At 45.7% G+C, this 27429-nt stretch overlaps 1 protein-coding gene across 6 annotated transcripts in view; it reads left to right on the top strand.

Annotated features, from left to right (window-relative positions):
- LOC135899458 (muscle calcium channel subunit alpha-1-like) overlaps positions 1-27429 on the top strand; it is a 934514-nt gene that overhangs the window by 871335 nt on the left and 35750 nt on the right. For 3 of the 6 annotated variants that reach the window (XM_065428717.2, XM_065428715.2, XM_065428714.2), the window contains 7 exons: positions 2011-2113; positions 2565-2663; positions 3340-3470; positions 11600-11707; positions 12451-12677; positions 22853-22900; positions 26007-26336. In XM_065428717.2, coding sequence (XP_065284789.1) covers positions 2011-2113; positions 2565-2663; positions 3340-3470; positions 11600-11707; positions 12451-12677; positions 22853-22900; positions 26007-26336 — 1046 coding nt within the window. The remainder of the gene's footprint in view (positions 1-2010; positions 2114-2564; positions 2664-3339; positions 3471-11599; positions 11708-12450; positions 12678-22852; positions 22901-26006; positions 26337-27429) is intronic. The other 3 variants (XM_065428718.2, XM_065428719.2, XM_065428716.2) reach the window with 2 other exon arrangements.

Genomic DNA, 27429 nt, shown 5'->3' with positions numbered 1-27429 from the left:
GCGTTGTCACCATAGTTTAGGGATTTAGGGATCAAATGACTTCAAGTTGGCCGATTCGCAACTGGTTCATTACCAACGATGTTCAAAACGAACACACAAGCGCCCCTATCGTTATTTGTGTGTCTTCGTTGTCTTCCGGATCGTTTCTAATGAATGTGTCAGAGGGTGCTGGTTACGCATCTGTGCCACCCAAGCAGGTTAAAGAAAAACTGCTGGAGTGGAAGTTCCCGTAGCTTCTTACTAGGAAATGTGAAGCCAGCGCCTCCTCTATCTTTTTCTATGCCAGCCAGATGAAGCCGATCCGGCCATTCACCACCCTTTCCTATAGTCCCTTCCTGCTCTCCCCCGTCGGCTAGCGTTCACGCCTACAGTGGTGGGGTAGAGCACTACCTGGGTGGCGCCTCAAGACGGAAGCGGGAGGAAGACTGACAGACGCCTCAGAACCAGACAGACGCAGGAACGTAGCGATTCTCCATCCGAGCGAGCTCAGACGCACGTGTGACGCAGGCAGTCGTACCATCTGGGTGGGGTCACACTGCGGCAACTCACTGAACTAAGGTGCACCGACGGCTCCCATTGGGGAGCGAGCGATTGCACTGGCATTGGAAAAAAAGAAAAGAGGAGGAGGTGGTGAAGCCAATGCTTGCCCCTCCTTCAGCTGAAATAGAGCCATGTCGGGTGGTGTCCGCTTGCAGTTTAAGTGATTAAGCTCTGAGATTGTAATGCTATAGCCTAATTACAAAATAAAAGCTGGTTGTTGCCAAGGAAAATATTAATTGCTTCTAAATATTGATCACGTTCTCCGCCATAATATTTGCCAGGATATTCAGATTTCACACTAAAACCAGTAATACAGAGTTGCGCATAGACAAGTATTTGTCTGGTAAAATAAGCCGTGATTAATCAAGGAGATTGAATAATTCGAGGGATTTAAGTCTACGAAATGCGCTTATTCATTAGTTTTATCGTGATACCGTGCCCATCCCGTGCAGCTTAACCTTCGGGACGGCGTGGTTTCCACTTCAGCAGCTTTTCTTTAACATTCTTGGTGCCACCTAAGTAGCCATTTTCGGTGCAACAATTGCGCAAAAGCACCAGTAAACATTAGCTCGAATCCTATAAAATTTGCTCTGTGAATTTGCCTTGAACCAGGCTCTGACAAAGGCTAGTCCACCGGCCGAAACGTCACTGAAATATACTGAGCTAATTCAACGTACGTCGTATTCTTTTGCTCAATTTTACTACCAAGGCTAGCGTGATTCCCCCCCCCCCCCCATATATATATATATATATATATATATATATATATATATATATATATAAACAAGGGCATCAGGGCATCAAATCTGCTTGATTTACCCAGAAATCCACCAATGTACAAGCAAAATGGAGGGCCAACTCATGCTGCTTATTATATAAGGCTCAGTTTACGACCTGCATACGAACGCATGTGCTCTGAAGAGTTATCTTGGTGCAGAAATTACCAGACGTTGCTACGAGCGAGGTAGCTTACTTTGCGTACTGCGAAATAGGTAGCTGCATCTTTGTTTTGTCCTCCGTAGACGCCGTCAACGGATCTGTTCAGCGGCTGTAACGCTTCATCGTAACACAAGAAGCTGGCTCTTTGTTTAAAACTTACTTGCTATACCACTTCAACATAGTGGACTTAAATGTGGTATTTCGCTGTGGCTTCGCGTACAAGAAAATAATTTTACTAAAAAAAAAACTAAGCTGCGTGTGCAGGAGACGTGTAAAGGCGGGTTAAAGTTGGATATGTCAAGTCGAAGAAATTTCGACTTTTTTTCCGGCTCTCCCTTTTGCACCTGTATCCAGTGGTGAAAATAAAAATCACGATGATGGTAATGATGATATGGCTATGCAGTCGTCTCAAACAACCATATACGGACTTCCGATTGCAGCGAATGACATTGTGGCATTGATATGAGTGCTCTGTGTGTTCTTCTTTCTTGTTATTTAAATATGCATGCCCCCTTTTTTTTTCTCTTGCAGAAACTAGTATCAATGAACATGCCTCTCAATAGCGATGGCACGGTCATGTTCAACGCCACTTTGTTTGCTGTAGTTCGTACTTCGCTCAAGATTAAAACTGACGGTAAGTGTGGAAAGTTTGCTCATTAGAACATTTTTGCACATGTACTCGTAGAGGAGTAATCGTTGCATGATTTCAAGAACTTGCTAGAATATCCCTGAGTATAGCTCTGCTTTTTCGTAGAAAGCGGAAGGTTGGGCTGTCGTTATTCGCAATGGAAACTTGGGGTGCCTGAGTGCGTAAAGCGGAGCCTTGCATATTGTCTTAAGGTAGAAGCTCGGCCCGTTTGGTGTAGCACACTATACATTTTGCAGCACAAGCGCTTAGACGTAGTACAAGGAAAAAGACACGCAGCGAAATGTGCGTGTCCTGCGCTTCTAGTGCTACAAAATTAGAACTACAACATTGTAAAGTACACTTAGTGACAACATGCCATGCTGCTGCAGAAACACAGCGTCCTATTTCTTTCACTGTTTTAATAGTAGTCGTCTTGTGTTCACCCTTATGTTGGCAGGGAATATTGACACTGCCAATGAAGAACTAAGAGCCATCATAAAGAAGATCTGGAAGAGGACCAGCCCCAAGCTACTCGACCAAGTGGTGCCGCCCGCAGGTACGGCTGTAGTACGGCGCATCACCTTCGCTGTACGGGCCCATCAGTGCACTACGTGTGTACTAAAAGCCGGACTTTCAGCCTATGGCATATTGCACGAGCGAACCTCTCGATAGGAGAAAGCCATCGCCACGTCGGCTCGAGAGTGGGCAGTGACGTGTCACAAGGAACATTGCGTGGTAAGGACGAAGGACAAGTCGAGACAGGACAAGTGCGTGCGCTTGTCCAACGCGTGCACTTGACCTGTCTCGACTTGTCCCTTTTCCTTACTGCGCTATGTTACTTGTATTACGTTTGATAACCAACCTGCCGAAACCCGTTCCCTTCTGAACTGACGCATCACCCAATGTTGGTGTTGAATATTTTCATTAATGTGTTATATGCGTAGCTTCGAAGTAGGACGGGAGTATGTATGAATACCACTTCCAAAACAAACGTGTGCTCGCCGTATCGCAATTTGCAATATATTGATGCGTGTTCCTAGATGTTTATGCAGGGATGCACGTTTTCCTCGGAATGACAGCTCATTATGCATGTTTTGTGTATTGCTTCACAGCAAACCCCATTTGAAGTTTAATGTTGCTTCCTAGCTGCGCAACTCTCACTACGTGTTTCTATTGATTCTTTATCGCATGGAATAATGCGTGTACCGGCTTGTGATTCTGTCTCGTCTCAGCGGACGATGATGTGACGGTGGGGAAGTTCTACGCGACCTTCCTGATCCAGGACTACTTCCGGAGGTTCAAGAAGCGCAAGGAGGAGCGAGCATCGCAGAAGGAGCCCAACGAAAGCACCGTCGCCCTGCAGGCAAGTCACTTCATTCATTCATTTAATAACTTAACGTTCCGAAAAGCTTGTCACATGCTTTGCTTGCTGGTATTTCTGATCCATAATTATATAAAGCCACTCAACCAAATATTAAAGCGTCGATCTGGCTAACACTTCTACACACGATAAAATAAGCAAATAGCATAACGCTTTAGAGCAGGTCATAAGAGGTAGCTTTGAGATAGCTGTACATTCTGATTGGCCACTCGAGGCACTTCGGGTGTATTTGCGGGTTCCTTTCGCGCTCGGAAGAACATTTCTATGTAGCACGTATTGTGCAACAGAAAGCTGCATCGGGACTTTTTCATGTCGCTCTACAATTTTCTCATTTACACTTTTCATCTAATTATAATATCTGAGAAGCTGATTATTATATAATACTAACTACCAAATTTGTAGGAATGCAAAAAATAATTTGAGTATCAGCAAGCAGCGGCACAACATTACCTTGGTTTTATCCAGCAGAGGAGAAACGAGAAAGGGGGAAGGAATTCGAATGCCTGTACCGGCCGTTCCTGGAGGATTGGGTCACCCAGGTGAGGGAGGATGTAAAGGAGGCTACGAAGGAGATCACTACGGATTTGTAGGTGGATAGTGTTGATAGCAGGCTGGCCCATCTGATTGAAGCCAAGCGGTCTATGCTGGCTAGGTGGATGGGGCAGTGGCTTATTCGCAGGCTGCCTAAAAAGATTTCCGAGCTGAATAAGCTGATTGAGGAGCACTAAGTTTTTGTCTAGGCAACAATGGGATGAGGTATGCAACTCGGTGGACGAGCAGGTGCGCAACGGGAGGTCGTGGTGCTTGCCTAAGGATTTGCTGAACGACTCCAATACGAGGGTTAGTCAGAGGCACGTCCTTGCTAGAGCTGTACACGAAGCAGTGGGGTCTGCCTCGGAGGAAGAGCTGGTTGAAAAGCTGACAAACAAATACCTTCCTGTTGCGGACCCGGATGCTCTTCTGACGGAGCAGGCCTACACGAGAGAGGACAACTTTGCCCTAGATGAGGACTTTTCTGTGGAAGAGGTACGCACGGTTTTGCATAACCTTAAGAGCAAGTCGGCTCCCGGACCGGACGGGATTTCGAACAAGCTTTTGAAGAATCTGGACGATACGTCAATCAAGTACCTTACCGGGGAGGTTAACGCTATGCGGGGAGACGGGGTGGTTCCGGAGCAGTGGAAGACAGCTCTCACGGTGCTGATTCCGAAGGCTGGCAAAGTCCCGAGCATCGATAACTTAAGGCCTATTTCACTCTCTTTGTGTGTGAGCAAGGTAGCCGAGCATGCCGTGCTTAATCGGCTTACAAGGTGCCTTGAGAAGAACCAGGTCTACCCCACACTATGATTGGTTTTCGGGCCGGGCTGTCGACTCAAGACGCAACGAAGCTCATCAAGCATCAGGTCATTGATGAAGATGGAAGTGGAGTGAGGGACATCTTAGGGCTGGACCTGGAGAAGGCTTTTGACAACGTTCCGCACTCTTATATTCTTAAGTCCATTTCGTATCTTGGCCTCGGCGCGCGCTTTCATGACTATGTCAGGTCCTTCCTGTAAGGCAGGAAGGCTACCTTGAGGGTTATGGAGCTGGAGCCAAAGATAAATCTTCGAGACAGGGACACTCCTCAGGGGGCTGTCATCTCGCCCACATTGTTCAATCTGGCCATGGTCGGATTGACGAAGAAGGGGACTAGGCACACGATGTATGCAGATGACGTGAGCATATGGTGTCCTTGTGGTAGTGAGGGCTATATCGAAAGTGTTCTGCGGGAGGCAGTGGATGTGATTGAGAATTAGTTGGACCTGACTGGGTTAAGATGCTCCCCCTCTAAGTGGAAGCTGCTGCTGTACAGTCCCACTAGAAGGGGACCCAAGCCAAGGGGATGGATCCCCGTGGACCAGCTGAACATTCAGCTTCGTACAAGGAATGGCGATCTCATACCTAGGGTTGATAAGATCAGGGTTCTGGGGATGATGATTGAGTCGAACGGCGCCAACACGCTGACGATGCAGAAGATCATTGCCAAGACAGAAAATGCGGTACGCCTATTGAAGAGGGTGGTCAATAGGCAGACGGGGTTCAAGGAGGATAGTCTGATTAGACCTATGCACGCATTTGTATTGTGTCACTTTACTTATGTGGCGGCCATGCAGAAGTGGAAACCATCAGAGAAGGAGAAGCTTGACACGCAGATTAAGAAGATCACGAAGAAAGTGTTGGGAGTGCCAATGTGCACCTGCACCTACCGACTTTTCCAGCTGGGAATTCATAATACCTTGCATGAGATAGCTGAGAGGACGCAGATGGTGCGTCTCTCTACGACTAGCATGGGTCGGCAGATTCTGAGAGAGTTAGGTGTTCCTCAGGAGAAGATTTCGCAGCTTCATGTCGGTATTCCCTTGAAGGTCCGAAATCGGTATCTCGTCAAGCCCGTTCCCAGGAACATGCATCCGGAACGAAACATTGGTAGAAGAAAGGCCAGGGGAGCTTGCCTGCTGAGACTCATTCGTGATGAGAATCAGAAGGTTGGTTTCGCCGATGCTTCTTTTAATGAGGGGAGGAAGGTGTTTAACATAGTTGTCGTGGACAATGAGGGCAGTATCGTTAACGCTGCTACCGTTCGAACTGATAGGCCAGAGGTCGTGGAGCAAGCGGCTATTGCGCTCGCCCTGGTTGACAGGCACAGGCCTTTTGTATATAGCGATTCAATGTCGGCCGTTAGGGCCTTTGCGAAGGGCTCGGTTGCTAAGGTTGCTTTTAAAATTATGCAGAGATGTGAGATGTCACAACACTACTTATGCTGGTTCCCTGCTCACCTTGGTATGATCGAGGGAGCCCCTACGAATCTCAATGAGTCCGCTTGATGAAATGAGCGCTACGAATACGCGGACGAAAGAACACATGTACGACAGACAAGGCGCTACTTCCAACTAAATGTTTTTTGAAGAAACAGAACTTTAAATAGATGCAACCATGAATGGCCCAACGTGACATCACCACCTCCCTATCTCTTCAGAAAAGCTATCTCTTTTTCAGTAAGCGTCACTGAAGGGGAACTAATGCACGTGCCCTCGGCCTTAGCAATGTAAAAGGCTTCCAATATCTCGCGTTCTAGTCTATCTCTAGACCATGCCAGAAACCTGGTGTCGCGAAGATACGGACGGCAATTGTGACGTTTACAGTGTTCCGCCAGATGGCCCCCCGCATTGTTATTTACGGCCCAATTGTGCTCACGCGCCCTTTCATTAAAACACCGTCCGGTTTGCCCGATATAAACCTGTTGGCAACTTAGGGGTATCTCGTATACGACATTACTTTTGCAAGCAGTGTACGGCGCTGCATGTTTCTTGGAGCATGGTTCGGGTTTTGCTTTTGTCATCATAGGGCATATCTTGGCCAGCTTACACGGTGCACTGAAGAGAAGATTGATGCTGTGCCTTTGTGCCACTTTCTTGAGGTTGTGGGATACCCTGTGCCAATAGGGAATCACGTGTAATCTCTTCTTGTCAAATGGCTTCTTTTTTGTGTTAGTACCCTCTCTTGCCTGTTTGATCTTTTGAAGAAGCTTGTCGCACACGCTAGAGATCAGTAGTGAAGGGAAACCGGCTAGGCGTAGCCTTGAAACTTGGTTATTGAAACTGATTTCTATTTTGTGGTTGCAAGATTTGTTTAGCGCTTCTTTCAGACAAGTCATTGCAACCCCTCGTTTTACTAGCTTGGAATGCGCAGTGTCGAATGACATTAGCTGCTTGTTCAACCTGGGCTGGTATTCGAAACAGACATGCGTGTTCATCAGAGTGAGATTGAGGTCCAGAAAGCGAAAGCGACACTGCGCATTCCAAGCTAGTAAAACGAGGGGTTGCAATGACTTGTCTGAAAGAAGCGCTAAACAAATCTTGCAACCACAAAATAGAAATCAGTTTCAATAACCAAGTTTCAAGGCTACGCCTAGCCGGTTTCCCTTCACTACTGATCTCTAGCGTGTGCGACAAGCTTCTTCAAAAGATCAAACAGGCAAGAGAGGGTACTAACACAAAAAAGAAGCCATTTGACAAGAAGAGATTACACGTGATTCCCTATTGGCACAGGGTATCCCACAACCTCAAGAAAGTGGCACAAAGGCACAGCATCAATCTTCTCTTCAGTGCACCGTGTAAGCTGGCCAAGATATGCCCTATGATGACAAAAGCAAAACCCGAACCATGCTCCAAGAAACATGCAGCGCCGTACACTGCTTGCAAAAGTAATGTCGTATACGAGATACCCCTAAGTTGCCAACAGGTTTATATCGGGCAAACCGGACGGTGTTTTAATGAAAGGGCGCGTGAGCACAATTGGGCCGTAAATAACAATGCGGGGGGCCATCTGGCGGAACACTGTAAACGTCACAATTGCCGTCCGTATCTTCGCGACACCAGGTTTCTGGCATGGTCTAGAGATAGACTAGAACGCGAGATATTGGAAGCCTTTTACATTGCTAAGGCCGAGGGCACGTGCATTAGTTCCCCTTCAGTGACGCTTACTGAAAAAGAGATAGCTTTTCTGAAGAGATAGGGAGGTGGTGATGTCACGTTGGGCCATTCATGGTTGCATCTATTTAAAGTTCTGTTTCTTCAAAAAACATTTAGTTGGAAGTAGCGCCTTGTCTGTCGTACATGTGTTCTTTCGTCCGCGTATTCGTAGCGCTCATTTCATCAAGTATGCATAACCAACTCACCCACATCAAGCTTCTACTACAATGAGTCCGCGCATGAGACAGCGCGAGATCTTACCCTCCGCTATGCCCCACGCAACGGCGTGGCGGTACTCCCCGAGAACAGAGACTCCCTTTCCACATACAATGAAATCACAAAGTATTACCTTCTTAATAGCAGGGTTTACAGTTTGCCGCATCCTCAACTAAACAGGGCTCAGGCACTTACATTACGCTTACTACAGACTGGTACTTATCCTTGCCCACGGAGACTGAACATGTTTTATCCGGAGGCGTATACAGAGCCTTGTTGCCAAGATTGTGGTGCTTTAGCCATGCTCCAACACATGCTCTGGTCATGCGAAAGAATTGAAGACTCGGCGATCAAGGAAGCGTCCAGGTCGGAGGCTGCGATTCGAAGCCCTGACCTGGATGAACAATTCTGGGCTGTCCAGGAGGCTCACGACGTGACCGTGAGGCTTGGCCTTCCGGTCCCGACGTGGGAGCGGCCCGCTTAGTTGTTAATTATCACTACTTGCAGGACCAAATAAAGTCTTCCTTCCTTCCTTCCTTATAGAGTTTTGAACATGGTGTTTCCATTATAATTTTTCAGTGATCAGGATATCACGTTAGTTATGAGCTCCCGCTTATCCTGTCTTGTTCTCTGTGGTGCTGTACTCGTCAGCGCAACACAAAGTGTAATAATTGCATAGGTTCTCGAATAGAGTACGTATCACCTAACTGTGTTGACTCATCGGGCGTCAGTGGTAAGTCTGGCGTATCACAGTGCTCAAATCGGAGGTCCCCAGTTGTTTATGATCTTATTCGTGAATGCAGTCGTTCAAAGAAGATTGTGTTGTGGGTAAATGCATTCTGTATTCAGGCATAGGTCGATTGCATATACATGAAGCGTTTTCTCAGTTTTGTAAACGCAACAGTAATGGTACATGTCAGTTACATACACAAACAGTTGACGTTAATTTAGAAACGAAAACGAGCATTGGCGTTCTCATGCGTTAATAAAAATCAAAAGCAGGCATGTGTAGGCTTTTCTCGATTACACCTCAGTTTTCTGGCTGCCACACTTTTCCAAGGATATAATAGAGCTTCACTGAACTTATTATCAACTCATTCGATTTGTTTGCGGCCGTTATGTCCGTTATTATTCCAGATCAGCGCATTCAAGGGTCTTATATATGAAACATTTGGTGTGTAGACGTAATTGGGATAGCGAGTTAGTCGAACTTGTTCGTAGAAAAACATTCACTAAAGCACATATCGTTCATTCTACTCTTTGTCGTTGGCCTACCCGGCAAAGTAATTTGTCACACTGTTCAGCTTAGTTTTTTATTGGGCTACTTCAAGTTCTTTCGCTTTTTTTCCTCAGAGGTGAGTGGCAGAAGGGCCAGAGGGTCTTTGCTTGAACTCTCGGCCGACAAATTCAGCAGCATATTGTTTTAGTGTGTTCTGCAGCCAAATAAGTCTCTTCTGGTCAGTCGTGTTCTCTCATTGGTGGAACTCGCATTGCAGAAAATTAATCGAGCAGAAGCTTCGCCTTCGCTTCATTCGCGAGATTTCGATGCAGAGCACGGAGCATTCGTAGCTTCTTTCACTTCGAGGCTTATATCATTTCTAGCAGAACACTAAAAGGACCTTTCCAGTGTACAGTAACTTTTTGTTTCGTACCTTGTTATTAATTATCAGTTCCGAGTGAACCATGCTTTCATAACCTAGGCGCGTGCTTGTTCTTTGAAATTTCATGCATTGAAGTGCATTGTTGTCATCATTAGAAGAAACAACGATATCTTATATCAAGAAGCATGCTTACCTTGTCTTCTCAGGTGGTTTCATATCCTAACATTACAAACTTTTCTAAAGATATACGCATCACTACAGAGGGGATCACAATATGTTTTCGTTAACGAACCGGCCTCATTCTTTAACTATTAGTGGTATCGCTCACGTTGCCCTCAAGTTTTTTTTTTTGGATCAAGAACTGTTGGAACCATTAAACGTTCACCCATGCGAGTTGCTCTTACTAAATTCCTTGGTTCCAGGTGCTAAAATTGAATTTGATTATATTTTTCCAAATAATGCCAAACATCTTCCCTATCAATATCTGAATAGTATTCTGGCAGAACACTTTGCACACCTGGATAAAAAGACTGTTATAGCAACTGATGCTTCCGTCCGTTAGGAAAAGGCAGGTGTCGGCATTTTATCACCACATCTAAACTGGTCTTATTTGGCTCGGCTACCTGACTTCACGCCTATCTTTCAGGCGCAATTATTGGCAGTTATCTTAGCTTTACGCATATTACCACCATCTGTGCCATCAGCCATAATTTTAACTGATTGCCTGTCTATCTGTTCTTCATTAACCACGCCCAGATTGTCAGATTCATTAACAACTTTCTATTCTCTTCTCCCAAGACACCAACGCCTCGTTCGTTTAGTGTGGGTGCCAGGTCCCAAAGGTCCAGCCTTAAACGAATACGCAGATACTCTCGCAGAAGCATCCCACGGTGGTTCTGTAAGCCCTAGTTTACCTTCGTCAGCTTTTATCACTGCGGCGCGTTTCAGAAAACACGCTAACACAAATAGGTTCGCTCAGTCATCATTGGCAACATCTGATTTCGCGCAACTCAGTTTTCCTTGGAACAACAAACGGTGTTCCTCTACAAAAATTGAAGTAACGATTACAAGACTAGGGTGCAGAGTCCCACCACTGAACTTTTAACTCAACAGGTCTGGTCTGGCTATATCACCCTTGTGTCCTTTATGCAATGCGCGTGAATTTCTGGAACACTTGTTTTTCGACATGACGCCGTTTTATTATTCAAAGGAAAAGATTTTTAGAAGAAACCTTCCAAAAGCTAGGCTGGAAATTCAGACTTCCTGTAACTCTTTCCTTTGAGGCTACCGTAATGGGTTACAGCCACAGGAACGTTTGTGAAGCCCTGTGCGTATTTCAGCGTGATACAAAACGCATTGCATGTTAGAATTCTTCTAAATACTTATAATGTTCGCAAAATACCTAGATGATTTATTATTCATACCTGTAACAGTAGGCACCTTAAGTTCCATTTGTAAGATACTTATTTCATTTCACCCTAACTTATTAAACATATGCTAACAGTTCCTTCACTGCCCAATTCATGGACGATCCCCTAGAGTGATTTGTGCCATTTCGCTAAGGAATGCGAAAAAGAACAACTACAAATGTGTTTTTCACAATTACAAGCGACGTGCCTAGGGCATCTAAGACGCTTGTCTCCTAACATTTCTTACGTGACTGTTGCATGTGTGTGTCATGGTATTGGAAGCGCAACTAGCCTGAGGCTACAGATTGTGTTCGAAAATCACCACTCGTGCCTCCTTGAAGAAGACGGCTGATCGAAACTCGCTGCTTCCCTAGGCGGGCCTCAGAGAACTGCACGAGATGGGGCCTGAAATCCGACGCGCTGTATCCGGGAACCTGGACCAGGATTTCGAAGAAGGACAAGACAACGAACCTATGCACCGAGTGAGTACACACCATTGGCTTAACGCATTTTGCAAGACAACGGCATCCCGCCATCATTGGGACAAACACTCTTGAGGTCGCTTTGTCGTCTTCGTGCGCAACTTTTTGCTTGTGCTCGTGCAATCTTAGTACGCCTGTGTTCCTGCGCGTGTCAAGAAAGAGAAATTGACTTGCAGCTAAACTTGTTGGTGTTGTGGGAATGTAAGGTCTTTGAAAGAGAGCCTGCTACATTTAGGCGGAATTTATGTGTAATACATCAAGTATTAAACGCAACGAAAAATGTTAAATTATCCTTCCGAAATTATAGTAGAATAATTGCAGTGCACTGGCTAATGAGCTACTTAGTTCGTGCTTTTGAGTGAACAGTGCCAGGAAATGAAACATATAAAACAAAAGATACAGTACTCGTCACTGTGCCTTTCTTTCCTTTTCACGCTCATCCCGCTGCACACCCCAAAATTGTAATTTTATTGGCACCAAGCCTGCCAATAACATTGAAAATTCAGCGAGGAGGTACACAAGAACAAAAAGGAGACCGCACAAAGTGCACTTGGACTAACACCTGAGTGCTTATTTTGGAAGCGAGTGCGAAAACAGAAATAACGGAAAACGCTGGGAGCGCAGATGCATTGTGAAGAAGTTTAACAGTGGGTGGGTAGAACTTGTTTTAAAATTCCATGAAGCAGGTACTGAGGCCATTATGCGGCACACGATAACGTTCGCTTGTGTCGCAACGCGTGCAGCGCAACCACACCCTGTTCGGGAGCATGTGGTCGTCGATGCGGGCCGCGAGCCGGCCGCACAGCGGCGTGTCGGGGGCGACGCGCGCCCCGCCGCCGCAGGGCTACCAGCACGCGAGGGTCTCGCCGACGGCCTCGCTCGACCACCGGCTGCCGCAGCGCGCGTCCAACCACGTGCAGCTACGCGCCAAGCACGACGGCACCGTGGCCTCGCCGAGGAGCCCCTCCAGGTACGCTCGTCCGGTGAGCCGGGCCCGAACGTGGCAGATGGCGGCGCGATCGCTGCTCTTTTGCCGTTGCTCGCGTGCTTTCTTTGCGTCTTTGGCCTCTAGTACTTGCAGCGTGTGCTTGCGTTTATAGAGGGCGCTTCATTTGACGGGCTCGCGGCGTATGCCCTCTTTCGAATACCTTGACGGACGTCTTCCGGACGGCACGTGATCTCTAAACTGATGCAGCAATCTGCATGCTCTATCTCGCCATTTCATTCAGTTTGACCTGGTCAACCGATGAGGAACAAGATTCACCAGCGCGCCTCGTAGCAAACGAGCACCATTTGTCGTTTAGAGCCTTTGATAATTCCATTAAACCAGGGTCGAGCATCTGAAGACGCGCAACGAACGCGCAGCACATTTCTGGTCCTTGGTCTTTATTGGCCGACGCGAACCGTAGCTTTCGCTGAACTCTACGTGTAGTTGGTCATACAGCGTATGCGTATCACAATTATTTTGCGCTCTAAGCCGTGTAGTCACGCATATAGACAGACTGCATTGGGACCGGTAAGGGAGAATGTGAGCGGATAGCCTTTGCAGTTATACGCGTGCTCGGTCATAATCACCGAGCCTTACCCAGAAGTAATAGAGTTTCGAACTTGTAACTGCCACACTATTTGCCACATAGACTTTCCCAAGGAAGTGAATTCATTCACTTGCGATATCTGTCCTGCAACTTCTTTTGACCGTGCACATGGAACTCTTCCGTCTCTAGGTATAACCACAGCTTTGAAGCATAAGTAGCCTGCACGTGATTCCCAAATTTCTGACCTTTCAGATGCTTTTTGGGGATTTGCTGAAACATTATAGAAAGAAGCAGGAGAGATGCTGGTAGAATTCGCAGAAAGGAATAAGCTGCGAATAATGAACACCTTTTTCAGGAAGCGTACCAACAGAAAGTGGACATAGGAAAGCCCTAATGGTGAAACAAGAAATGAAATTGGCTTCACACTCTCTGCCGATCCCAGCATAGTGCAGGATGTAGAAGTGATAGGTAGGGTAAAGTGCAGGGATCATAGGCTAGTGAGGGCTAGGATTCACCTCAATTTGAAGAGAGAAAGAGTAAAATTGGTCACGAAGAAACAGGCCAACCTAGACGCAGTAACAGTAAAAGCAGACCAATTCAGATTGTTACTTCCAAACAAATATGCAGCCTTAGAACAGAGCGATGAAGATGACATAGAAGCAATCAATGAAACCTTAACTAGGTAGGCTTCAGAAGCAGGAGTCGAAGTGGGAGGTAAGGCACCAAGGCAACCAGTAGCAAAGCTCTCCTAAGTAACAAATGACCTAATAAAACAACAACAAAGAATGAAAGTGTCCAACTCAAGAGATAAGGTAGAATTCGCGGAACTGTTAAAACTGATCAACAAGGCGAAAATAAGGGATATTCGAAATTATAAAGAAAGGCTAAAGAAGCCGTAAATAATGGAGACAGCCTGAAATCAGTGACAAGGAAACTTAGCATAGGACATACCAAGATGCACGCACTGAAAAATAAGCAGGGTAATATCACCAATCTCGAAGGTTTAGTAAAAGCAGCCGAATAATTCTATACTGACCTGTACAGTACCCAGAGGAGCCACGATATCTCCATTCGACAGAGTAGTGAACAGGTTGCAGAATCCTCCTATAACTAGCGATCAGGTCAGAAGGGCCTTGCAAGACATGAATCGGGGAAGAGCGACAGGAGAAGATGGAATAACAGTCGATTTATTCAAAGATAGAAGGCACATAATGCTTGAAAAACTGGCGGCCCTCTATACGAAGTGTTTGTCGACTTCAAGGGTCACAGAAAATTGGAAAAGTGTATTTATAGTAATCCAAAAAAGTGAGACGTTAAAGAATTGAAAAATTATAGGCCCATGGGCTTACTCCCAGAATTATATAAAATATTCACCAAGATAATTTGCAATAGAATAAGGGCAACGTTGGATCTTAGTTACCGAAGGGAACAGGCTCGGGTCAGGAAGGGATACCCTAGAATGGATCACTTCCATGTCATTAATCTCGGTAATCGAGAAATCCGAAGAGTACAATCAGCCTCTCTATATAGCTTTCATAGATTGCGAAAGGGCATTTGATTCAGTAGAGATACCAGCAGTCATAAAGGCATTACGTAATCAAAGAGTACAGACAGCTTACGTAAATGTCTTACAAAATATCTACAGAGATTCCACAGCTAACTTCATTATACACAAGAAAAGTAGGAAGATACCTATAAAGAAGGGGGTCAGAAAAGGAAACACAATCTCTCCAATTCTATTCACTGGTGCTCGGAAGAAGTATTCAAGCTATTAAACTAGGAAGGTTTAGGAGTATAGATCGACGGCGAATATCTCAGCAACCTTCGCTTTGCAGATAACATGGTACTATTCAGCAACACTGCGGACCAGTTACAACAAATCTTTAAGGGACCCTGAAACGATTTTGAAGATTTTCTACAAACGTACTGAGTCGTTAGAGTAGGTCCTTCTGATCATTAATTGACACATCTAAGTGCTATGCGTAAAGCGTGTAATTTATTATAAGGTTTTAAAAATGCACATCGCTGCCGATCGCAGCACGCTGCTCGGCGGAATTTTAAGCCGCCCCTACCCATATGACGGAAATCACCCATATGACGTCAGTGGGGTGAGCTATCCGATTGGCTGACCAGGCCGCGTGATTGATAATTTTTCCAACTTTATGGTGAACAAATAATCTTCGTAATAGTTGGAATGTTAGTTCATTTGTTTTTATAAAAAGAAAATAACATAAAGAGAATGCACAAGAACAATTTTTCAGTACACTTCAGCACTTCCGGCACACAGCAAGTGTCGTCTGCTTGTGTTACAACGTACTCCATTTTGACGAGAGCTTCGCGGTCAGAGTCGGTCTCAGTCTTTTCGCGAGCACTATGTTTCGACTTTGTTGCCTTGTGGACTGCAAACCTAGCGACTGGCAATATGTCAAGCTGCGACATCGTGTCCCTCTGCAAGGCAGTATACAAGCAAAGTGGCTGCTGCGCATCGGACTGCCGGTATCCGATCGGCGCCAGGATTTTCGCGTTTGTGGCCGTCACTTTACACCGGAAGATTACTAACGCAATAGCTTTTCGCGAGTCCGGTATTGGGGCAAACGCAAACGCAAGCGCAAGGGGACAGGGTCTGGACGCTTGATTGTGCCGGGATGAGCCACGATATGAGCAGAAGGGCAAATGTGAATGGTCTGCATGGTGCAGCCACCTGGTGGCACAGAGCTCAACCATACACAGTAGCAGCAACGAAGTGTATTCTTCTTTGCTGCTGGTGTGTATTTTTCGCAGGAGTGTGATCATCAACACGTTGTTTTTATAAATGTTTAAAATGTGTTACACTTGGTTAGAGCAATATTAGCGCTTTGTTTGACTGATTAAGCGCTGCGCCAGGAAGTGTCTGGACCGTGCAGACCGATCAGGCTGCTCACGTACGTCTACGCTAAAGTTCCTTCATCAGCTTGAGTTTATGCCTCCAGTCATCTGCCGAAATGACCAGCTTGCCTGTGGTTACCGGAATACCGGACACGTTCGGCGCTACCACAGAATGCTCGCAACGCACGCTGCTTCGATAGCTCTCGGTCGACGGCCAAGAGGCTAGCGGAGAGGTCTCGCGCGGGAGGGGGCGTGCTCCAAAACTACCGGAAGTGAACGATGTGACGTCGCATCGTGACGCTGAACCAGTGAAGGTGGAGCTTAGCGCCGCTCGCTCAGCGAGCGAGTTGAGGAGGAAAAGCATAGCTAGGGAGGAGGGTAACTTCTAATCGCTTGCAGCTCCATTAATACGTAACGCTTCACTTAAATTGTGGTGCGAATGTTCTACTTAAGCTGTACCCTACGCGCCTAGAAAATTTGTCCGAACCGTTTCAGGGGCCCTTTAACAGAGAGAGTGTGGTTGAAGATTCGTATGCAGAAGAAAAGATAATGATCAATAGCCGGGCAAGGGAACACGAGTTCAGGATCGTAAGTCAACCTCTAGAGTCTATGAAGGAGTACGTTTACATAGGTCAATTAATCACAGGCAACTCTCATCATGAGGAGGAAATTCAGAGAATAAGAATGGTTTGGAGCGCATACGGCAAACATCGTCAGCTCCTGACTTGAAGGTTACTATAATCATTGAAAACAAAGGTGTACAATCTGCATTTTACTGGTGCTGACATATTGTGCGGCGACTTGGAGACTGACAAAGAAGCTTGAGAACAAGTTCAGGACCGCACGAAGAGCAATGGAACGAAAAATGGTAGGCGTAACGTTAAAAGACATAGAGAGAACGGTTTGGATCAGAGAGCAAACGGGTTTAGTTTATATTCCAATTGACATTAAGAAAAAAAAATTGAGCTGGTCAGGTCTTGTAATGCGCAGGTTAGATAACCGTTGCACCAGTAGGGTTACAGAATGGGTACCAAGAGAAGGAAAGCGCAGGGGAGGACGGCAGTAGACTAGATGGGCCGATGAAATTAGGAAATTTGCGGAAGCTAGTTGGAATAGGTTGGCGCAGGGCAGAGATAATTGTAAATCGCAGGGAGAGGCTTTCGTCCTGGTGTGGACACATAGGCTGATGATGTTGACGACGATGAATAAGCGAGCTTGGGTGAATATGGTGGATGGCTATTAACGTGAAAACATCAGCTGTTAGTTATTCATATTCAGGCAGGGGCAGCGCTAAGAACGCGCACGAAAAAGAAGGCACATAGAAATCGGAACGTCGCCAGAAATGTGATTGCAGGATCTTTTGAAAAACTAAGGAAATCAGTCTTACTATTCTCTTTCCTGTAGAGTATGACGAGGCAGTGCCATGCAAGAGGATGATACCTTCAGTGAGCTTTTCTTCACATTTTTTAAATACTTACCCTCAACGTCGTCTTTACAGCATAGTAATATTCAGCATTATTGGCTGAAGCCATCTGTAAGAATTGCACAAACAGCACTCCCTTCTTATCCCACAAAAGTGTTGCTACTTGCATTGCTACACCACCGAACTCCATCTGCAGTACTTCAGTGACCTGGCGAAACTACTGTGCCTCCATTATTTAGGCTGTCCCTTTGTCTCGGGATCACAAAGTAGGTTCATGTCTCATTACCAGTCACCAGTTTTTCTAGGAAATTGGACTAAGTTCTTGCCTAATATTCTTAAAACATCCCTAAACATCCCCACATGTTCCTTCTTTTGTTCAGTTGTCAAAAGTTCCGGATCCACTTTGCTCCAAGGTTTCTAATTTCAATTAATATTTTAATGGGTGATTGCACCAACTTTCTCACGTAATATTTTGAAGTATGTAGCAATACCTTTTGCTAATATTCGGTGGTCCTCAATGATCACACATTTGCGAACAGAAACTAACATTTCTATGGGGTTCTCACTTCCAACACTGAAATGACCAGTTCTAAAATCGACGACCTAAGGTTGAACTGTAGCATAATGAAGAGCCACTGTCGCTCATCGTGTGTGACAATTCTTCTGGGATCTCCTTGACATTTTTTCTTTAGAAAAACATCAATTTAATTATGGTCCTACGCTCTTCCACATTCAATTATTCTGGAGGTGTGGGCATGTTCATTTTGAATTTAAGAAATAAGGATAAGCTTAAAACATAGGTAACTGACTCTGCGCAATTGAATACTGACAAATTTGTCACAGCGCACAGCAATATTATTCATAGGAAGCTAAATTGCTTCCTGAGGAAAGCTCCATATTTATCAGATTCAGATTTGTTGGTTACAAAAACGTAATTACACCATCAGAAATATACAGACGAGAGTTGCAAAGTGAAAGAACTGTAAAGGGACCTTCGGTGAATAATACAACATTCATGGTGATATCTACACACTGAAAATGAACGCTATTATCAAATACCATCGAGATATTAAATACATTATTAGACAGTTACTTTAATTTCAAATCAAGCAAGCATGAAACACACAGCATAAAATAAAGCCGGGAACAAGGCTGGCTCAAAACAACATGAATTAAACAGAAAAGGTGACATGTCAGAGAGAAGTGTAAGATACACCGGAAGGATCATTGTACAGTTCTCACAGTAAATGATACTTACGGTAACTTTTAAACATTTTAAGAAAAGTACAGGATTTTGTAGTTGATGGTAATTATTAATACAGAGAAATTGTAGCGAATGCAGATGATCTTGCCGTAATTGGTATGAAACATCAATAACAGGAAATTGTTATTAGCCGCAAATCTGGTTACATTTTCATTCTGCCGAAACCCAACTGCAATAATCGCAAGCATAAGGTTATTATGAAACAATTTGAGCAGTAAGACGACTATGTTAAACTGGAAGAAACTATTAATAGACATGATGTCGTACAAGCGAAGTAACAAAGAGGCATTGGATTGCATGGAACTAGCCGTGATAATGCGTATTGACTGATTTTGAATGTGTTGTACTCATGATAAGTGACAAGCGTTTGCGTTGCCGCATAAAACTATACCGTAAATAATGTGACTATGAATGAAAGCAAAATACAACGCTTGCGGAGCCTCATGACGAAAAAAAAGGGGCGACCTTTGATTAATGTGCGCATACCAAACGCAGTCTTCTGCTTGAGATGATGGAAGTGGCAGCGAAATGTACGGTTAGAGCCGAGACGTGTATGCCAAGAAAAGTAGAATCGTTGCTAGCGGGAAATGATCAAATTCCAAGCTTTAGTTCAGGAATAAAAGTTAAGGGTGTCAGCACCTTCAAACAACATAAATTGAAGTTCTTGAAGATGACCTGCAGTCATCAGTTCTGCGGGCTTTTGCATGGCAGTTTTCTGTCCCTAAGTATTTCCATTTATATTCCATGTTGAGTGCCAGTGCCTTCCAGAACACTTTCTTGTTGTCTTTACAGTTTCAATAACGGTGCAAGGACGGCAGAGGGAACACAAGGGAGAACAGAGCGCTCTGTTCTCCCTTCTTCCCCTCTGCTGTCCTTGCGCTATTATTCAAACTTTAAGGCATGTTTTACCAACAAGCCGAATCCTACACCCTTCTTGTTGTCAATGGGAAAGTGGTCATTCACATAGATTGGAATGTTAGGACCGCCAGTAAAACCAATGTTGTCAGTGCAAAGCCTAGCCCTCGCCGCCTTCCTGATGAGCTCATTTTTCTTATCGCGTGAGCAGAAGCGAGCAATGATGCTCTTTTCATTTGACCTAAGGCAACACGGCGAGCCGTGACGATATCAGTGGCTAAGATAGTGTACTCGATAGCCTCGCGAATACGCCTCAGAATGGCTCCTCAATCTTCACCCTGTGATGTAGGGATTCTCTTAATTTCCACTTTATTCGGCACCATAAGTTCAGCAACCTCTCGTACCTTAGCTTTCACGGTGTAACGTTTATCTTGCGAAAGATTGATTTACCCATCTCACGTTGCGAGCCTAGGCAATTTCGTATCACGCTTTTACATATGCCATTTGAGTTCTTGTTTTCATTTCATATCGAACGCTGAAAAAAAAAAACACAAAATGTTAGGCGTCGCTTCTCATACCTGACTGCTCTTGGAATGGATGAGCCTGGGTCCGCTGGCGCAAAATCATGGTTCTAAGTTTTCAGACATCGTGCCATCTGGAAGACACCGCATGTAGCAAGCAATGTGGCTGCAGTGTAATGCAACCGTACCTCTGAAAGCATGTCACGAGAGACGTAAGTCCGTATTAGTGATTAGAAAAACGGCAAGTATGCATGTACCGATGGTCGGTTAGGAATTGGTACTCATTATATACGTAATCTGAGTGCTGGCACGCTTGCGCTTGAGAGCTTGAGAGCAATGGACCATTACGATTCGGAACGGTCACGTGATATTGCATCGTGCCCTGTGCTTACTATAGGTCCCGCACGTACTCAGTAATGAGCGCAATGAACATTGACAGGCTGGCAGTAGTAATTGGCGGGTGGCTTTACAGTGACACACGTTTTGTTATGTGACATCCCTGAGGAGTAAACTGCAAGTAAGACTACGCGGCAAGTTCTGGGGGCTTCTATGTCCTAAATCGTACGCGCCTACAAGTTCAATGAATTGACCATGCCTACATTAGTGATCATTGTCACCCTGTGCATTTTAGATTTCGTTCATTTATGAGCATAAGCAAAAGGAAGTGTGCTTGGTGGAGTCGAGCATTGCAGGGTACCACGTAACTATATATATATATATATATATATATATATATGCGTGTAGAGTGGTGGCCATGCCCCATAAACCATTGCTGTGTGACCACTGAACGTCTTTATTGCGAGTGGATGCAGACGTGCACGGCCAGCTTTGTCGAATTGGACTATCGCTCTTATTTTGTTTGTGCTTTCTCTGTTATCTCTCTCTCTCTCTCTACACGTTTATCTTTCTCTTTCCATGGCGGAGGCACGTCGTGCGAGCTCGTGACAAAGTGCTCGAGCTCCTCTGGCTGTCCTGCTGGTATTATTTTCTTTCGCAAGCTCTGCCTATGGCTCACTGTCTAGTTTCCCAGTCTTATATATATTATAGGACTAGGAAACTACATTTCCTTGCCACTTCTTTCACCCTTCTTTTCCTTATTTCCTTCTCTTGTTCCTTTTACCTGCTCCAGTGTTTCTCACCAAAGCGTGCATTGTGTGCCTGAAGTTATGCACGAAAACGTCGTGTCCTACATTGCTTATTCGGTAACGTTCTTGAACAGTGTACAGTCGACGCGGATGGGAGAGTATAAATTTCTTCTCGTCCAACGCACTCTCTTCATTTATCCCTGATAGGCCCCCTTGATTCCTGTGCAAGATCACATAGAACCTGAAAAGCTATTCTGCATGAAGACTTCTATTAGGCTGCCTCTCACTGACATATATTGTCACGTACTGTCTCGTGCCTTTGACAGTAAAGAAAAATAAATCCTTGACATACATATTTTGATAGGCGATGAATGTTTTCCTTCCTGAAATACTAGTGCTATTCGCACCAGAGAAAATAAAGCAGAAAGATATACAGATCCAGATCATTTAGCAGCGTTCCCGATGAATTGAAGCTCCACTTGGCGTGCCTATCTTTAATTAACAGTCGGGTGAGTCTGTCACGTGACGTCTTGAGTGGCCAGGTGCAGTGTAGTGGCTTTAAGAGATTGTGTATAGGTGTTCGAAGCAATACTGTCAGAAGCAGAAAGAAAGTGCACACCTGCACTTTTGAGGTTTGCCTTGTTTTTTTTTGGGGGGGGGGGTGCACGTTGTAAAAGGGATGCCCAGTCCTGATAAAGATGAATATTGAAGTGCCAAAAACAAATTCGCCGCAAGTGACTGCCATCGTGATTCAAGGAACACTTGCTGCATGTGCGAAATATGCCGTCAACGACTGAAATGCTTTATTTTTGTTTATCTAAATTTTCTGATTAATATGGCAGTTAGGCTCATATAGGAACGTTTTCATCGTCACGCTTTTAGAGAACCAAAAATAATTTAGCCATGTTTGAAGGTTTGCATGCCAGCGAAAAAGAAAGGGCGATTAATGGGTATTGTGTTCGTCGTTTGCATGGAAGCATGTAATTCTTTCACGAACATTCAAGCATGCGTTTTGGCGTAAACACTATTAGAGCCAGCCCGCCTGCCTGTACGCATGTATGTCATAATTGTATAGAATGTTTTTATTCATGCCATGGACCATTTTTACACTATTAAAAGCAGTATAAGTTAAATAGCCTGCAGATTGGCGCTGTACCATACCGTGTGTCCATAGGTGCTTTGGTCGGGTTATCTTATTGATGATCTCGCTTATTTACTTCTCTATTTTCATCTGACGTAATAGTTAAGCGGAAGCCCGCAAGGAGGAGAGAAGAAATTAATAAAGGGAAAATGAGACACCCGCCCAAACTTAGCAAATTGCTACAACGGAAACCCATACGGGTTCCTCGAAAGAAAAGCAGAAAGCAGAAAGATTGTTTCGAGGAACCCGTATAGGTTTCCCTTGTAGCAATTTGCTACGTTTGGGTGGATGTCTCATTTTCCCATTATTCTATCTCCATCTGTATGCATTGTGGCCGTAATGATGCTGGCTGCCTGTGAAAATTTCCTATGATCTTCATACGGCACGTGATCTGCGCTTTCCTCGTGCACGTACGTCCGTCGCCAGCGTATTGATTGTTTCTTGCGCCTTCTGCAGCTCCACACGAACGCCCTCCTTTCGTGCCCACTCTCCTCCTGCATGCGCGTAAGCCTCTACAACTCTCTCCTTGCACATCTCAAGTTGTTTCGCGCTTGTTCTGCACGTACGATATGGCGTCTATATTGATTGTTAGCCTAACTGCCCAGCGTCCTCTCGTACATTTGAGTGTTCTCCTTTCAGCCGTGAATTACGTGAACTATGTAATTAGTCATAGTGAACTTGCAAGAGAGCGTTTTGCACCTAGGGCATAGGGAAAAAAACAGGTAAAACAAACACGGCGCTCTTTATCTACCCTTTGCTTATGTCGTGTGTGTAAAACGCTTTTGCAAGTTTACTACAGACTACCAACTCGCCGTATTTCAAACCCCGCTAGGGGGCTTTCACCCAGGAAAATTTGTTAAACGGAGTTGGTCTCTGCGTGAACTGAGGCTTGGTATGCAAAGAAGGATTTCGCCTCACAAAGCCCAACACATTATTTTCATATGATATTCATAAATCCAAATACCAATTCCAGCGCGGGGGACTTAACGAAGAGTCCATAGTAGCGTTCTTGATACGCTATGGCTAAGCTTCAGTTGCGGATTGTTCCGACAATGAGGAATTACTGTACTAATCAGTTCATAGCTCAAAGGCCATTGCATTATCTGTTTGGTACAAATGTGTTCTGCACGGTAAGATACAATGATGAACAGGAAGTTATAATTTTCCTTGTTGTAAATTTATGTTTAGGCTTTCGAGAGTTAAACACAAACAGGTGGCGACGCCGCTTTATAATCGTCGTGACTGCTTTCCGTGCTAACGTTGAAGATGAGTTGAGTTTCTATAGCCTACTTGCTGATGTAAGGTGCAATGATTCACACAACAGAAATGAACACTGTTTGTGAACAAAAACTTTCAGTGGCGATTATGATACTACCTAATGTGTAATTTGAGCACAGCTCTATACGTGTCAATATTTTGTAGTATGATTACATTTGTATACGGTTTATATAGTAGCTGTGAGTAGCGCAGCTCGCGCGGACGATCTGTTTCGTGCGGCACACTGCAAACGGAGTGAAGTGTGGCGTGACTGCTTTGCTAATTGGAAGGTCGCGAGCGACGCGCGTGGGTGGCGCTTGGGCGCGATTCACAGCAGCCGCCGCAAACAGACCTCCCCTCATGCAGCACTTTGCTTCCATACAGACGACGCGCGCTACTCTGGCGCCATATCTCAGCCATAGTCGCCGCACAACCCGTCTTGTGCGGCAAGCACTAAGCTTTTCTTTTCACGCCTTCTTTCCACCAACGACGAGAGGGGCCCTTTGTCGCGGGAAAATCGTGGCACCAGTGTCAGTGGCTACAAGATCCAAGGGTGTTTCACTTCGTCCCTTACTCGTAGACGCACGCCATCGCCTCTTGCAGGAGCAGTTGTCACCGTTGCATACCCTGGTACAGCGGAATGACCTCAGCGGCTGACGCCGCGGACGAGCGTAATCCCCCCCACCCCACGCCACCCTGGCCCCCCTCAGAAGCCCAGATGAAATCGCCCTCGCAGCTGTGGATGCCGTCGCCGCCGGCAACTCAGCGCATGCGCAGGCTGTCTCCCCTCCGCTCCTCATTTACTTTCCGCCTCATGCTTTCACCATAGCCTTCTCCTCCACTTTTCTCGTCACGCTTTCTTCTTTCATCTCCCGCTGCGCTCCGCGTTCGCTTTCATCTTTCGCTGTGTTCGTTCGCTCGGTTACGAGCTACGACGCCGATGCACGTCGAAGCTCAACACAGGAACGGGCGTCTGAGCTGTGCTCTTAAAACGATTGTGTGTGCGTGTCTCTGTTTTCTTATAATGTGTGAATCATTTCACCTTCCATCAGCAGGTGTCCTTTAGGAGAAATTAGAAAACTGATAGCTTGTATTGATAAAAAAAGAACAAGCATTCCTCTGCATTCTACACTAAACTAACATCTGGTTGAGAAGTTTTATAGGCTTTTCCGGTGCGTAGAAAGGCTACACGTGCGAAAATAAACATAAATTTTAGGCTTTATCAAGCGTGCTGTTGTGGCTTCCGCTCAAAGTTGAAAGAAGAGTCTGGTTTCCATTTTCTACGACATGTACTGACCTACCTTTCTATGATGACCTAATGCACACAATGCGCAGAAGCAATAACCTACAGGGCAACGTTGACTAATTCATTAACATTATAGAGTTAATTTGCACTTCTGCGCATTTTGTAGGTAATGTGACGCGCTCACGAAAAAAATACTTCACAGTTAAAAAAAAAAAACAACTTGGCTTCTTTAATGCACATCCCGGTACCACCGATGAGGAAGGCTGAATGGGTAACAGATCGGCGCCTAATAAAGCAGGAAGACGTAAAGGCTGTTTTTAAAGCCAAGCATAGGGCGTAGTGTTTTTCTCGTCTAGAATGAATGAAATATAAAGATGGAAACGAAAACCTTCCACTGGCAGCAATGAAACCAGCTTTGGTCGATTTATTGCTCTTGTGATCGTTCACGAACTTGTTCGCTGTTCCGCCGTCATCCGGAAACCTTTGACACAAGGGAACATCAATAAGTGACCTTAAAAAATGCGCCCAAGCTTTTGCCTAAGTAAAGGCGTTGCTTTTTAGCTCAATAAAGGATATTAATGCCAGCTACTGAATAAAGAATGCCTTGAAATAACTCGGCATGCAGTTTTCACCTGTAGGCTGCGTGCACGAAAGCTAAATAATGTAAGCTACAAAAGAAGGAGCAAAATAACGGGCTTAGGTAGTATACCAATTGCCTATTTATTATCTATGCTGGCAACATATCGATTCTTTGTCTTTTAACGCACAAGAAACGCAGGTACAGTACGACAGACGCATGCAAAGGTAGGCTTTCCCAACGTTTGTCATATTTTCCCTGTGTGTTTTGTAAACTTAAATGTTGTTTACCAACATGCCAAAACTTCTTCTTTAAACACGAATGCTTGCCCTTTTGGTGCAATATAAGTTGCATAGACGCTCCTAGGAAACAGGTAACATAGCGAGGCTACTCTTCTCGCCTATCGTAGTCGGTGCGAGGGATTGTCTGCAGAAGGTCGGCATGATTTTTAGGAACTTTCGTGTGAGCTAGCTGAGCAGTCCCTGCTCGGGCGTTCCGCGGCGGTGCACACGAATGCCACGCACGCGCAGCTCGTCGACCGAGGACCCCGACCAGTGCGGGGCGCCGTCGTCGTCGCCGTCGGCCACGACGCGACAGGCGCCGTCGGTGTCGCCCAGCAGCTCGCCGCTGCACGTGGCGCCGGGTGGTTCGTCGGCTGCGGGAAGCTCGTGCGCCGGCAGCAGCTCGCTGTACGGCGAAGACGATGACGACGACGCCCGCAGGGCTGCCGAGACCATCCCGCTGCGCTCGCTGCGGCGATCGCGCTCGGCGCGGCAGCCGTCCACGACCACGAGCAGCGGGTCGCCGGCGTTCGGCGCCAGGGCCTCGTTTCAGCCGGACTTCTACTTCTGTCAACCCCAGTACGTTGCTGCCTCTGGCCTCGCGAGCGCGCCCTTTTCACGCGCCGCTGCGTGCGCCGGCGCGCAGTGTCCTTTAGGCGCCACTCAGGTGGACTAAAAGAACGAAACTGCGGCGCCGCACGGCGCACCGGTTTCACCAGGATGTCTCGTTACCAATGCTGCCCGCACAGAGCTGAGGTGCTCCAATTCAGCTGTAGCCACGTTAGTTTATCTGGCGCAGTCACGAAAAGTAGCTTCATATCCGCTTTCAATATGACCAAGACGCCTTTTCGATAGAAATAAGAAATCCACGCTCCTTTCATGAAATGATGTGGGTAACGAAAAATGTGACGCCATTTAAAAAACCTATCACGTTAGGTGCTTCTAGATATGAACTTATGACACATGATAACCTTTGAATAGTGTACTGCGCCATAAGTGCCCACTCGATTGCTGTAATTCTGGCCTCCCTTGACGGTGATGTATCGGGCACGTAAATCTAGCACATGCACATCCATTTGACCGTTCTCAAAGAAGCGACGTGGTGTCCAGGCATTGCGCTACAGCTCTCAGCGAGGCCACAAAATGCGGAGTCTCTAGACAAACACTGGCGCCTGCGGCTAATATGCGTACAGCAAGCATTGGTTCCTTTTCACTCGCTGTGTAAGCGATCAATCTCACAGACGACTGCATTATACAATGCTGCTAATGTCCGTGCGAAAACGCACTTACTTTTTGTCTGCCGAAACCGAGTCAGTATTGAACACTTTTAGGTAGGCACAAAGCAGTCTTGACATACAAGAATTTAAAACCATCCCGTCACTTGTGCAAGCACCAAATCGCAGTGGGGCTGTGCTTTCGAGGAACGGCTGTAAACCTATAAACCACTAGTGTTGGCCGTGTCTCAATTTAACGCCTCTCCTCTGTTCTACCGACCAGCGGGGAACGACGAACGTTCCGTCGTTTAAGATAATATTTGTACACCTGTTACTTAAGGCTGCTCGGCGATTCCTCATCAATAATATCACGATCCAACACCCTTATAATCTGCTCGTATACTCCAATGCGGTGGTGTATGTCCCGGTGAATTCTTAAGTGTACGGATGTTGGGCAA

This window comes from Dermacentor albipictus, chromosome 6 (genome assembly GCF_038994185.2).
Source record: "Dermacentor albipictus isolate Rhodes 1998 colony chromosome 6, USDA_Dalb.pri_finalv2, whole genome shotgun sequence".
Classification (NCBI taxonomy): domain Eukaryota; kingdom Metazoa; phylum Arthropoda; class Arachnida; order Ixodida; family Ixodidae; genus Dermacentor; species Dermacentor albipictus.
This window is presented reverse-complemented; position numbering and strand designations above follow the sequence as displayed.